Source organism: Gigantopelta aegis, chromosome 12 (assembly GCF_016097555.1).
Source record: "Gigantopelta aegis isolate Gae_Host chromosome 12, Gae_host_genome, whole genome shotgun sequence".
Lineage (NCBI taxonomy): Eukaryota > Metazoa > Mollusca > Gastropoda > Neomphalida > Peltospiridae > Gigantopelta > Gigantopelta aegis.
In genome coordinates, this window is record NC_054710.1 from 41,318,901 (window position 1) to 41,332,746 (window position 13,846).

At 34.2% G+C, this 13,846-nt stretch overlaps 1 protein-coding gene across 1 annotated transcript in view; it reads left to right on the forward strand.

Moving 5' to 3' along the window:
• Positions 1 to 1,422, forward strand: part of LOC121386050 (protein ALP1-like) — a 16,488-nt gene extending 15,066 nt beyond the window's left edge. The window contains exons 2-3 of the mRNA XM_041516848.1: positions 594 to 977; positions 1,112 to 1,422. Coding sequence (XP_041372782.1) covers positions 594 to 977; positions 1,112 to 1,422 — 695 coding nt within the window. The remainder of the gene's footprint in view (positions 1 to 593; positions 978 to 1,111) is intronic.
• Positions 1,423 to 13,846: the final 12,424 nt, after the last annotated feature.

Genomic DNA, 13,846 nt, shown 5'->3' on the forward strand with positions numbered 1-13,846 from the left:
TTCATCCGATATATACCGTATTCAAAGGACTAGTTCATACTTCCGTTGAACCGTTTGGTTTGCGAATAGTCGCGATTCTTACGATAAATATCGGAGAGGCATTTATACTTTTCAAGTGTATGCGATCGCCTATTTGCGTTTGGTACTTTCAAGATGGATGACGTCTTGCTCATACATTTTCTTCGGAGGCGAAAGCGCAAGAAAATTGGCGAGCAGAGGAGGGAGTGGTATATTTGTCCACTTAACAGAACTAGACCATGCAATGGGGAGTTCCATTCTCTTGTCCGGGACATGCGTATTTTACAAGATAACCAAGTACACGTTAGATACTTTCGTATGGCGATGGATAGATTTGATTATTTGCTGAATAGAGTAGCACCGCTTATTACACATGCCAAGACTCACAGCGTTCCAGTATCGGCAGCGGAACGACTTTCGTTGACCCTTCGAATACTTGCAAGTGGCAATTCACAGCAGAGTGTAGCAGACAGTTACCGATTAGGAAAGGCCGCGTTAAACAAAGCGTTCCACGAAACACTCGTCGCCATTTTGGGAAGCTTTAAAACATGATTTTGTTCCATTTCCTTCCCAAGAACAGTGGACACAAATAGCAGCCGATTTCTGGTTGTACTGGAATTTCCCGCTTTGCCTGGGCGCTATAGATGGCAAGCAAGTGATGATAAACGCACCGCCCATGTCAGGAAGTGACTTCTTTAACTACAAGAAGTGTTTCTCCATAGTCCTCATGGCTGTAGTGGATGCAAGATACAAGTTCTCTATAATCGACGTTGGTGCGTATGGTCGAGAATGTGATAGTGGTATTTTTGGCCGTACAGATTTTGGACGACGACTGCAAAGTGGTACTTTAGACATCCCAGATCAAGCTGTCCTTCCAGGATCCCAAGAGACTTGTCCATACGTGTTTGTTGGTGATGAGGCGTTCCCATTGCAGATCCACATGATGAGACCGTATCCAGGTAAGTAGTTCGTTTCTAAGAAATGCTTCAAATCAAATAGTGTAATAATAAGTAAACCAGATGTTACAGTTATACTATATATACGACATTTCACACAGGGAGTTAGTGATTCCGATTACATTTTACCTTTCCAGGGCACAATATACCAAGGGGCCAGAGAATATTCAACTACCGACTTTCGAGGGCTCGCAGGATATCGGAAAATGGTTTTGGAATATTAGCAGCAAGGTGGCGCATCTTTCAGAAATCGATTGAAGCTTTGCCATGCAACGTTGATGATATCGTTAAGGCAACTGTTGCACTTCACAACTACCTGAAATCTAGCGACGCAGCCACAGTTCCAGCAGTTCGATACGTATATCCACAGTTTGTCGATTATGTGGGTGAAGATGGCAGCTTACGTCCTAGAGAATGGCAAGAGATCACACGTAATGACACAAACTGACTGCCAGTTTGAAGACTGGGTGTTAACAGGGCATCAAGGGATGCCAGCAGGATTCGGGACCACTTCATGACTTATTTTCAGACGAATCATGGAAGTATACCTTGGCAGGACAATGTTGTTGACAGAACATTACCACATGAAAGTGGCAGTGAATCGAACTATGCGGGACGTACCTCAGAGGTAGAGCGTCCGCTCCTGGTGCGGTGGGTAGTCGGGTCGATCCCACATGGTGGACCCATTGGGCTATGTATCGTTCCAGCCAGTGCTCCACAACTGGTGTAAGAAAGGCCGTGGTATGTGCTATCCTGTCTGTGGGTTGGTGCATATAAAAGGTCCCTTGCTGCTAATCGGAAAGACTAGCCTATGTGGCGGCAGCGGGTTTCCTTTCTCATTATCATAATGGTCCTTAACCATATGCCTGACGCCATATAACCGTAAATAAAAATGTGTTGAGTGCGTTGTTAAATAAAGCATCTCTGTATGTATGTATGTATGTATGTATGCATGTATTTATGTATGTATGTATGTATGTATATATGTATGTACGTATGTACATATGTATGTATGCGGACAAAGAATAGCCCAGTGGTAATATACCTCGACACGTTACTTTCGATGTTACGATGTTTGATAAAGGGCGATAGAAATGACATTAATTGGAAATACTTCCAAGTAGTCTTTTGGCCTCCTGGATCACCACTTCTTCCCGACATTTTCTTCTTCTCTCTGGCGAAGACGTCCCTCAGATTTCTCCATCTTTATTTCAAATTATTAGCGGCTTTTCCAGTCGCCTGCTCTATTTTCTCCCAACAATTATCGGCACTTTCTGTGTCTCTGTATTCCCGCATAAGATTAGGATACTTTCAAACTTCTTCTATAAGTTGCTCATCATCTGCAGCACTAAAAAGACCTGTTTTTCTTTGTCGCTTCTGGCCCGCCATCGTATTCATTTATTGCATGAAATAACTCAAAGTTAAATGGTCCGATATGCATGCGACTGCATCCCGTGCGTATAATTTTTATCGCCGATGACGTAGCCAACATATGTCCGATTTCAATGTGTTCAGTACAATGACATTCCAATCTCCTTGCGACCTATGCGTTCGATACGATGTCAGATCGTACTAAAGTATAAACCAGCCTTTAGATTGGCGACGGAGTAGCTAAGCTTCACCGGCCTCAGTGGCGTCGTGGTTAAGCCATAGTACTACAGCCTGGTAGGTACAGGGTTCGCAGCCCGGTACCTGCTCCAACCCAGAGCGAACTCTTAAGGGCTCAGTGAGTAGGTGTAAGGCCACTACACCCTCTTCTTTCTCACTAACCACTAACAACAAACACACTGTCCTGGACAGACAGCCCTGATAGCTGAAGTGTGAGCCCAGGACAGCGTGCTTGAACCTTAATTGGATATAAGCACAAAAATAAGTTGAAATGAAAATGAAAGCTAAGCTTCATGTTATAATAACAAGACTGTGGATTAACAACTATAGAAATATAATTAAGACAACATTGCAAAGTCAGTCAATAAAAATCACAGCGACAGTATCTTCCCTGAAGTGAATAGAAACGTAATGTAAACAACACTTCAAAAAGTATTTCAAAAATTTATAAAATTCTAAATTGTATAGAGCTGCTTTTCTTCTATACATACACATACATACATACATACATACATACATACATACATACACATACATACATACATATGGAAGCTTCGATAGCTCAGAGCGTATCGTGGTTAGTCTTGCCATTTGCGGGCGAATCGGTGCCACAGGTTGGAGTCCCAGCAACGGCATGGGACAATTTGTGAGGCCAGAAAGGATTTAATTATCCCCTGCGCCAGTGCGTTAATATCTATGTATGTAATAGTCAACCTCGACATACATACAATATATAGATATTCATACATCAATATATATATATATATATATATATATATATATATATATATATATATATGTAGTAGTGTTCGTATAAAGTGCTCCTACTGGCAGTAGCTAGTGGGAATTTCCCTATTAGCTCAGTTGGCAGAGCGCTGGACTAGTACTGAGAGTCCGTGGTTTGAATCCTCTCAGTGGAGGTTGATTTTTCTGTTACATTTGGAGCCGACGTAGGGACTACTACCCCCTCAAGTGAAGCTACGTCCCGGAGCTGTGGGCCACGGCCAGTTGAACTATTACGGGTCCTGACTGGGTTATAGTTGTATTCTTGTGTTAAGAACACAGCCAGTCCCTACGTCGGTTCCATTGTAGCCTACTCGAAGTATTCTTTTCCACAAAAGAAACACAACAAGGCTGGGAAGGGTATATATATATATATATATATATATATATATATATATATATATATATATATATATACTCATTTAAATCATTATCACACAATTATGCCAAGTTACTGGCACAATACTTTCCTTCAAAAATATACATATACGTTTCGGCGACATTAGTGCCAAAAACAATCATCAAAATAATTACATGCATTTAAGATAACTAAATGCGGTCATAAAATGTTTTTACAAAAGTAGTAAAGACTTGGCAACATTATTGCCAACGTCACTCGATTACAAAACAAATAACTTCGCCCTTTCAAATGCTATCAATATAAAATAAACAATAATGCCCGGCGCAGACGAGCGTTTTTTAACGCATGCGTCTGCGTTAAAAAACGCAGACCCAACGCAGACGGATGCGTCTCGTGTGAGCCTACCTGCGATGCGTTCCTGCGATCCTCTGACGATTTCTTTAATTAATTTATTTATTTATATTTTACTCTAGGAAAAATAACAAAGATTAAATGTAATTTATTAATACATTTTAAAACATAATAAACTTTATTTAAAACATTATGTACAATATACTATTACAATATAAGTCTTTGTTATTTCACAATTGTTTGTTTTAATTATTATTATTAGGCATAGTACAATGAATGCAATAATTTATATTTTTTAATTTAATCTATTTAGAAATGTCATTAATTACACATGCCTAGTCTTTGTTTCAAAGATGAGCAGTTGGAAATTATTTGTGTTGAAACATTTACATGTTAGTCATTTTTAATGGTCGTGTCTGTTTTCACGGTTCTATTCATCACTGAATCACTGCAAATTTGTAGACGTAGGCCTCAGAGATGTCACATGCAGCTGAAGAAAAGCTAACTTATCCAATATCCAATGTTTTTAGGAGTGTTTTTTTTTCCCCTGTACTTCCACTTGGTGCAGGCTTTAACATGTGTACGTATTTATCATGCAATCATCTTATACGTGTTGTTTTTGTTTTTTTCTCTGAAATAAAATTAAACATCATACTGGTATATTTTCATGTATTATTTGTTTTTAATATGTGTGTATTTTATAATGGTATAATTATTATAGATATACAGATACACCCAATCCCACATAGGGCCCCACACAGGTAAATAGCTCGTGCACACTGAGTTGATGGTGCAAAATAATAACCAAGTTATGTTTTAGGATATGTGCATGCAACAATGAACATTATATTTAATTTGAAATTAATAATATGAGTAAACATGTATTGATATATACAATAAACAAATCAATATAAACATGTGAACGCAACGCAGACGCAAGTTTGTGTCTAACATCAAACATGTTTAATATTTGAAAAATCGACGCAGCGCTAAAAAAACGCAACGCTTTCACTGCGTTCGTACGGATGCGTTTTTTAAAGCAAGACGCATGCGTTAAAAAACGTTCGTCTATATTATTTTTATTTTTATTTTATTATTTATTTTTTTTAATTGTAAAAGGTCTGGGCCAATGGACTCGTGACCTTTGACCTATGGGTTACTTTTTACATTTCTTAATGCTGACTTTGTCCTTATACTTATTTTTACACGTTATCTTCTCTCTCATATACACATTTGTACCTCTAGTTCTGTAATGCTGCTGTTATTACTTTGAAACCTACATTGTTAATAAGGTTATTGAGTTAAATAATGTCTTGTTTATCAGTCATGCACGTTGTCATAGAACATATACATATCAGCTTTATGAACTTAGTAATGGCGTTATTGCAAATTATTACAGTTTGGGAAATCCAGAGAAACGAAGAGATGTGTTTAATTATTTCAAACAAAAACAATTTCATATTTATTGTCTACAAGATACACATTTCATTTCTGAACTAGAGCCATATATTCAAACTCAGTGGGGATATAAATGTTTATTTAGTTCATATTTAGGGAATTCTAGGGGCGTGGCTATTTTGTTTAATAATACTTTTGAATATACACTTGTAAATATCTATGGACCAAACGAAGATAGTCCCAATTTTTATAAAAATATTTTTTACCATATAGAAGATTTTCAAAATGAAAACTTTATTATTTGTGGAGACTTTAATATAACATTAAATCATGATTTGGACACTATAAACTATATACATATAAATAACCCAAGAGCCAGATAATGTATATTAGAACATTATGAGACTTTCGTTTTAAAGATCCATTCAGAGAATTACACCCTAACTTGAGGAAGTATACTTGGACTAAAAAAAATCCACTTAAACAAGCGAGGTTGGATTTTTATCTATTATCTGAAAATCTAATGGCTAACGTAAACAAGGTAATGTTGTTTTTGTTTGGGTTTTTTGTTTTTTGTTTTGTTTGTTTTTTGTGGAGGTTTTTTATTGTCCCCAGGTCATTTTGACGATGCCAGGGTTGGGGTGCCCTGATTCATCGCCTCACAGAATATGAATTAGATTATACACGCTAAATACTGGAAGTACATACACTTTGTGGTAGTATGCTGATTATAGTAATAGTAATACTTATACAAATAATGTACATGGTGATATATTTAATATTAATGCATATGTACATGTAGATAGTAGTATTATAAATGACTAGTTAATAGAAATATATTTAAATAGGCTGGTTGATGTAATGGGGACATAACTTAAATATATAAGTTTAGAAAGAAAGAATGTTAAAAAGAGAAGTTATAGTAGTTAATTATAGTGATAAGTAATAATGTCAAAATTCACGTCAAGCGCTCGCTTGATAATTGTTTCTATTATCTTCCATCAAATTACTTTCTTGTTACTTTCTTGACAAGGTAATGTTTGATAGTAATTATCGATCTGATCATTCAGGTGTAGTACTGCAATTAAAGTTCTGTCATTTCCAAAGAGGTAGAGGGTTGTGGAAATTTAATAACTCGTTACTAAGAGATAAAAAAAACTATATTAATGTCATTAAAGAGACAGTTAGAGATATCAAAAGTCAGTATGCCGGACCTGTTTATAATTTAGAGAACATTAGAAATATTCCAAACAAAAATATTCAATTGACCATTAATGATCAGCTCTTCCTAGAAATTCTGTTAATGGAAATACGAGGGAAAACAATATCATATTCAGTTTTTAAAAAGAAAACAGAAAATATACTTGAGACTAAATTAATTGAAGAAATTAAACAATTAGAAGAAGATGAAAACCAGATTAACTCAGAAATATTAGAACAAAAACGAAACGAATTAATAGAATTAAGAAAAAACACATTAAAAGGCAAATTTGTCCGATCAAGAGTGAAATGGATCGAAGAAGGAGAAAAACCTACTAAATCCTTTGTAACATGGAATCACGGAACTATACTAGTAAGCTAATTTCTAGAATAGAGTTAGGTAATGGACAGATAATAACCAATCAAAACGATATCTTAGAAGAAACAAAACGATTTTACCAAACTCTCTACTCCGAAAGAAATAAGCAAATTGACGATGACTTTATGGAAACTATAACACATATCAATTTTAACAAACTCAGTAATGATGAAGCAGAAGAACTAGAAGGTGAAATTAGTTATTCTGAAGCATTAGCTTTTCTCAAAAATACGAAAAATGACAAAAGCCCTGGTTCAGATGGGTTTACAGCAGAGTTTTTCAAAATGTTCTGGAACGATATTGATTATTTTATTATACGGTCAATTAATTACAGTTACAGTATAACCGAAATGTAAAATACTCAAAAACTAGGCGTGATCACTTGTATCCCAAAGCCAAATAAACCAAAACAATTTCTCAAGAATTGGAGACCAATTACTATGTTGAATTGTACATACAAGATTGCATCAGGATGCATAGCAAATCGAATAAAAAATGTATTAGACAAACATATTGCAAGTGATCAAACTGGTTTCATAAAAGGTAGATATATTGGGGGAAATATAAGATTAATATACGATATATTGCAGTACACAGAAGAACAAAATACACCTGGTATGTTATTATTAATAGATTTCGAAAAGGCATTTGACTCTCTTTCTTGGAAATTTATCGAAAAAGTTGGAATTGTTTAATTTTAAAACCCTCTATAACAATTCAACTTCAAGAGTACTTCAAAATGGATTTTTATCAGAAAACTTCAACTTAGAACGTGGATGTAGACAAGGTGACCCTCTCTCACCATATATTTTTATTATATGTGCAGAAATCCTCGCAATATTAATCAGAAATTCTAAAAATATAAATGGTTTAAAAATTAGTGGAGAGGAATTCCTCTTATCTCAATATGCAGACGACACAACCTTTATTCTAGATGGATCTCCCAAATCCCTTGAGAATACCTTTTAAAATCCCAGATGTGTATGCTAATGCTTCTGGTTTGAAGATAAACTATTCGAAATCGAAAGTCATTTGGATAGGCAGTAAAAAGTTCTCAAAAGAGGTTTATCATCAAGTAAGATGGAAATTAGAATGGGGTGCAGAACATTTTGAATTGTTAGGAATAAAATTTTCAGTTGACCTAAAACAAATTACTACAATTAATTTTGAAATAAAAATTAACGAAATAAAAAATTTAATAAAACTTTGGACAACAAGAAAACTGACTGTGTTCGGTAGAATAGTTGTTTTAAAATCCTTAATTATTCCCAAATTAACACACTTACTAATTTCACTGCCTAACTCACCAGACAAAATGATAAAACAAATAGATAAAATGTTTTTTAACTTTATCTGGTAAAATAAACCAGACAGAATAAAACGCGAAGTTTTAACTCAAAGTTACTCAAATGGTGGGCTTAAAATGCTAAATATTTTGAATTTTATGATAGCTTTAAAATCCACCTGGATTAGCAGACTATTTTCAACTAACGCAAAATGGAAAACATTTTTTTGAAATTACTACAAAATTATCTATGCAAAAACTTATTACGTGCGGGGATTATTTTATCAAAATACAAATAAAAAAATAAGTAACTCTTTCTGGGAAAATGTTTTACATAGCTGGTGGCTAATTCAACAAAAACTAATTCCCGAATGTAAAAGTGAAATAATTAGAATTAATATTTGGTTTAATAGTAAAATAACTATTGACCACAAACCTATATATTATGAAAACTATATTAAAAAGGGAGTTATATTTATTCATGATTTAATGGATGAACATGGTAGATTTTTAACCTATGAAACATTTAGGTTTAAATTTCACATACAATCAAACTTCTTAGAACATGCATCTTTAATCAAAGCATTTTAAAACCTTTATGCATTGCACATTGTCAAGTATCAACAACCAACAGGTTAACACCTTAAATCCTATATTTCCTTTTAAATTGGAGTTATTTTTTAAAACTACTAAAGGGTGCAAAATTTTTTATAATACTTTAAACAAATCAACAATAGTGCCAACTTCCCAAAGAAAATATTACAATTTAGGTTTCATACTATCATTACAGGAGTGGGAAAAAGTGTATAATTTATCATTTATATGTTTAAAAGATACAACTTTACAGTGGTTTCAATATAGAATTCTACATCGAATAATCACGACAAACACGTTTTTATATAAAATAAAATACATAGAATCAAATGTTTGCGATTTTTGTCATAGACAACCAGAAACATTGGAGGCTTTGTTCTATGACTGCTCTAAAGTCTTTCTTTTATGGAATGAATGAATGTATGGATGTTTAACGACACCCAGCACGAAAAATACATCGGCTATTGGGTGTCAAACTATGGTAATGCAAATAAATAAAGTGATGATCAACATCGATATAAAAATTCAAGACTTAAACAAAAACAGTGTCAAGAACTGTGCAAAAACACAAATATCACAGAATTTTACGGATACTGAATTTTACTCAAAACTTCAATTTTGTGCTGTATTGGCCATTCTCAAAGAGAATGTTACACCCCTGCACCGCGGTGAGGTTACAGCACACGCAGGGGTTCTTTTATGGAAGGAACTTGAACGATGGATTCAGGACAAAGGTGAACATACACAACTCGATAAACAGTCTTGTTTGGAATCATAAAGAGGGGAAAAAAAGCAAGATGGTATTTATTAATTGGCTCATTATCAATGTTAAATACTATATATATAGATCTAAAATGCAGAAACATATGCTTTTTAAAATATTTTAAAAGATAAAATAGAAATTGAAAAATATATACTTCTCAAAAATTGTCAATTTCAAGAATTTGAGGAATATTGGGCACCTTGGTCCAGATACCTAGAAACAAGACATGGCAATACAATGTTCTAGAGGTATTTTAATTCACTCTTTCTTTCCTTCTTCCTTCCTTACCTTCTCTTTTCTCCCTTTACCATTTCCTTCAAATCTTTCCTCTACCTCTATCTTCACTGTTAACCCCACATATTAGTGAACTGCATGTTTTCATGTATTCATGCTTATTAATATTACTATATTGATTCTAATTACACTATATTATATATATAAATAATGTTCATATGTACTTATAACATGGATGTAAGGTAGTGAAATCAGGACCCCCAACCCTGACACTGCCATACTTGTGTCTGGGGTCAATAATATTTTTTTTTAATAAATAAATTGTGAAATAAGAAAGATTTATATCGTAATAGTATATTGTGCATAATGTTTTAAATAAAGTTTATTATGTTTTGAAATGTATTAATAAATTACATTTAATCTTTGTTATTTTTCCTAGAGTAGAGTATAAATAAATTAATTAATTAAAGAAATCGTCAGTGGATCGCAGGAACGCATTGCAGGTAGGCGCACACGAGACGCATCCGTCTGCGTTGAGTCTGCGGTTTTTTTTTAACGCAGACGCATGCGTTAAAAAACGCTCGTCTGCGCCGGGCAGTACAGCGCAGGTGAAACAAGTGACGTACGTTGGTCAAGACGCACGTGAAACACCTTCGCTGCAAGAATTGCATGTAATACAGAAATAGACAATACTACTACTACACACCTTCGCTGTGGGCGATGAACCGTATAGGATGATAACACTACTACCTGGACTTCATCCTGTGAATAAATGGGTAAAATATAAACTAATACTTAAATAGATAATTTAAAAAAAGTTTGTTTTATTTAACGACGCCACTAGAGCACATTGATTTTTTTTATCTTATCATCGGCTATTGGACGTCAAACATATGGTCATTCTGACAATGTTTTTGTTTTTTTAGAGGAAACCCGCTGTCGCCACATATGCTACTCTTTTACGACAGGCAGCAAGGGATCTTTTATTTGCGCTTCCCACAGACAGGATAGCACAAACCATGGCCTTTGTTGAACCAGTTATGGATCACTGGTCGGTGTAAGTGGTTTACACATACCCATTGAGCCTTGCGGAGCACTCACTCAGGGTTTGGACTCGGTATCTGGATTAAAAAACCCATGCCTCGACTGGGATCCGAACCCAGTACCTACCAACCTGTAGACCGATGGCCTAACTACGACACCACCGAGGCCGGTAAAATAGATAATAAAACTACAGCAATTAGACATCTCTTCATCCAACACTAATCACTAATCTGCTTATACAATTAACTTGCGTCTCTCTCTCTATATTTATACGTTTAATAGTATATATCCAACACCTTTACTTTATTGCTGTTTATAAAGTTAACTCGTCCATATATATATTTATTCGTTTAGTGTGTTTTAGTGAATTCAATATTTAAAACGTATTTACTTAGCATTAATTATGGACGTCTAAACACGTTTACACATTATGTATTACATTTACATATATCTAAAATAATGTGATAAACATTATTATAACAATTAATACATGCAAGTGCCAAAAGAAAGTCTGGAGATAACGAAAAGCTTAGGAAAAGGAAAAGGCAAGTCGTTGTAAGTATGTAACATGTACCGTGACTGTCTACACTCAGCGCTGCACGGACCTAACTCACGATCACGTGACACCAAATACACATAGCCATTGGATAGAACCAACCAATGTCTCGTCCCTAGCCAGTATGGCGGGAAACAACCATAAAAGGTTTTGTCTAATGCACCAATATGATATTCTCAACGCAGATTGAGAATATCCTATAATAAAATAAATAGAATCCTAAAATAAATATTAATAGTAATAGATAAAATATGTTAATTATAAATGCCATTATTAATTACAATTTACAGTTGTTGTGTTTCTTTATTTCATTAGTTTGTCATTAGTATTTCAATATAATCATTATTTGACCTAAACATGTACTAATGAACATAAAAGTTGCATTTGTATGTAGACTAGGAGAAAACGTATTTGCCAAATGATTACATTGGTGGCCATTTTGAATTTCCATATGGCTGCCTTTTTGAAGTTTCAGATGTTTGCCGTAATTGGATGACTATAAATCTAAAGAATTAGATTCATTGACCACTGAAATATACATCTAGATAACAAAATTGTGCTTCTCTGTTAACCACGAGTTGAGATATATGACCAATGTATTAAAATAGCGGCCATATTAAATTTCAAGATTGTTTTCATGATTCAGTGATAATATAAATGAAAACCATCCAATGTATGGAATACAGAAATGTACATGGACAAAACAATTGTGTGCTTCCATGTTAACCGGGAGTTAAGATATTTTTTAAAAATTAAAAAATTAAAATATATTAAAGTGGTAATCATTTTGAATTTCAAGATGAGCGTCAAGACCAGACAGCAATTTTCCTCTTTACGAAATAATAATCTGAACTTATAGATGTAAACTTGACTCCAACATTATTTTTCTGTGTTTAATGGGAGTAAAGATGGAGAAAAAATATAATGGAATGACGTCCATTTTGAATTTCAAGATGGTTGCTATATAAGATGAATAATAATAATATAAAATTAATTCACTGACATATGTTTAAATAGACCCAAAAAATAGGTTTGTATGTTAAATGGGAGTGGAGATATATAAAGAAATTATACCAAAATGACGGCCATTTTGAATTTCTAGATGGCTAACATGATAGTGGTCAGAAAAAAATGCTACCAATGGATTTCTAGTTCAGGTAGACAATGACCAAAATTTTATTAACTTGAGCAAAAACAAAATGCAACATTCAAAACATGAACATAACTCCCTAGACTATAGGCCTACACATGTCATAAACGTCACAATATGTCATCTACGTAAAGGCGAGTCATCTACGTCACAACGGATAGTTTTTTTTATTAATAAGTAAAAACTGTTAAAACTAATCTAATTAAAAGATAGCGGTTTCCAGAGGGGAATGCTCTTGTTTAACTTCACACAAGTTCCCGCACTAATAAAATTTAAAAGTGTCTTGATACAGCGATTATCTACATCTGGTTAAGGTGAATGTCTAACATTTGACAGACTGTCACAGTTCGGGAGCCTGAACACCGTTCAGTTATGTCTAAGATAGAAAACAAAATATACTGGGATTCACATTATCAGGTTAACTCATATGGGAAGCAAAATAAATGGAGAGAGAGAGAGACTACATGCCGTGACGTAGATGACACCCAGATGGGACACTATGCAGATTTCAATAAATTTGAAATCGAAATCGGCCAGATAGATCACTCCTGACATTACGATTATTTACTAATGATACTAATCTAATTAGCTGACGAAGAAAAAGAGAGACAGAAGGTAGTCAAAATGTTATTTTAACTGTACCTGAAATCTGTCAGTTACTGCAGAATGACTCATACATACAATTCTCAAGCAAATTCATATAGAGATATATACCAAATAGATCGGACAAAAACTTAACTAACACTATTAAACTAGATATTACACCAGTCACCAGTTACAATAGATCACAGGCGCCTTATACTTCGAAATGGCCACAAACTAACTTGCCAATAAGCTCGTGAATATGTTTCATGAACCTTCGCATGTCTGATTATAAAACAAACAAGCCGTTGTCCATCTTCAGATAGGATTCAATACACGTTGGTTCCTGACGATGCTTCTCATTTGTTTAGCTCTAAATTGCTGATTACATTATTACGTACGTTTAAAGTGAGACTCTAGTAATGTTTAAAGACTATGGCGAATTGCTTCATTATTAAAGCTGTTTTTGTTGATTTTAATCGGACATTACTTAGATTTTGTAATTTAGATTATCCATTTACGTACATTCGAAGTGTTTCTGGTCATCCTGGTGTTTCTAATACCACAAATTGCATTTTTCATAT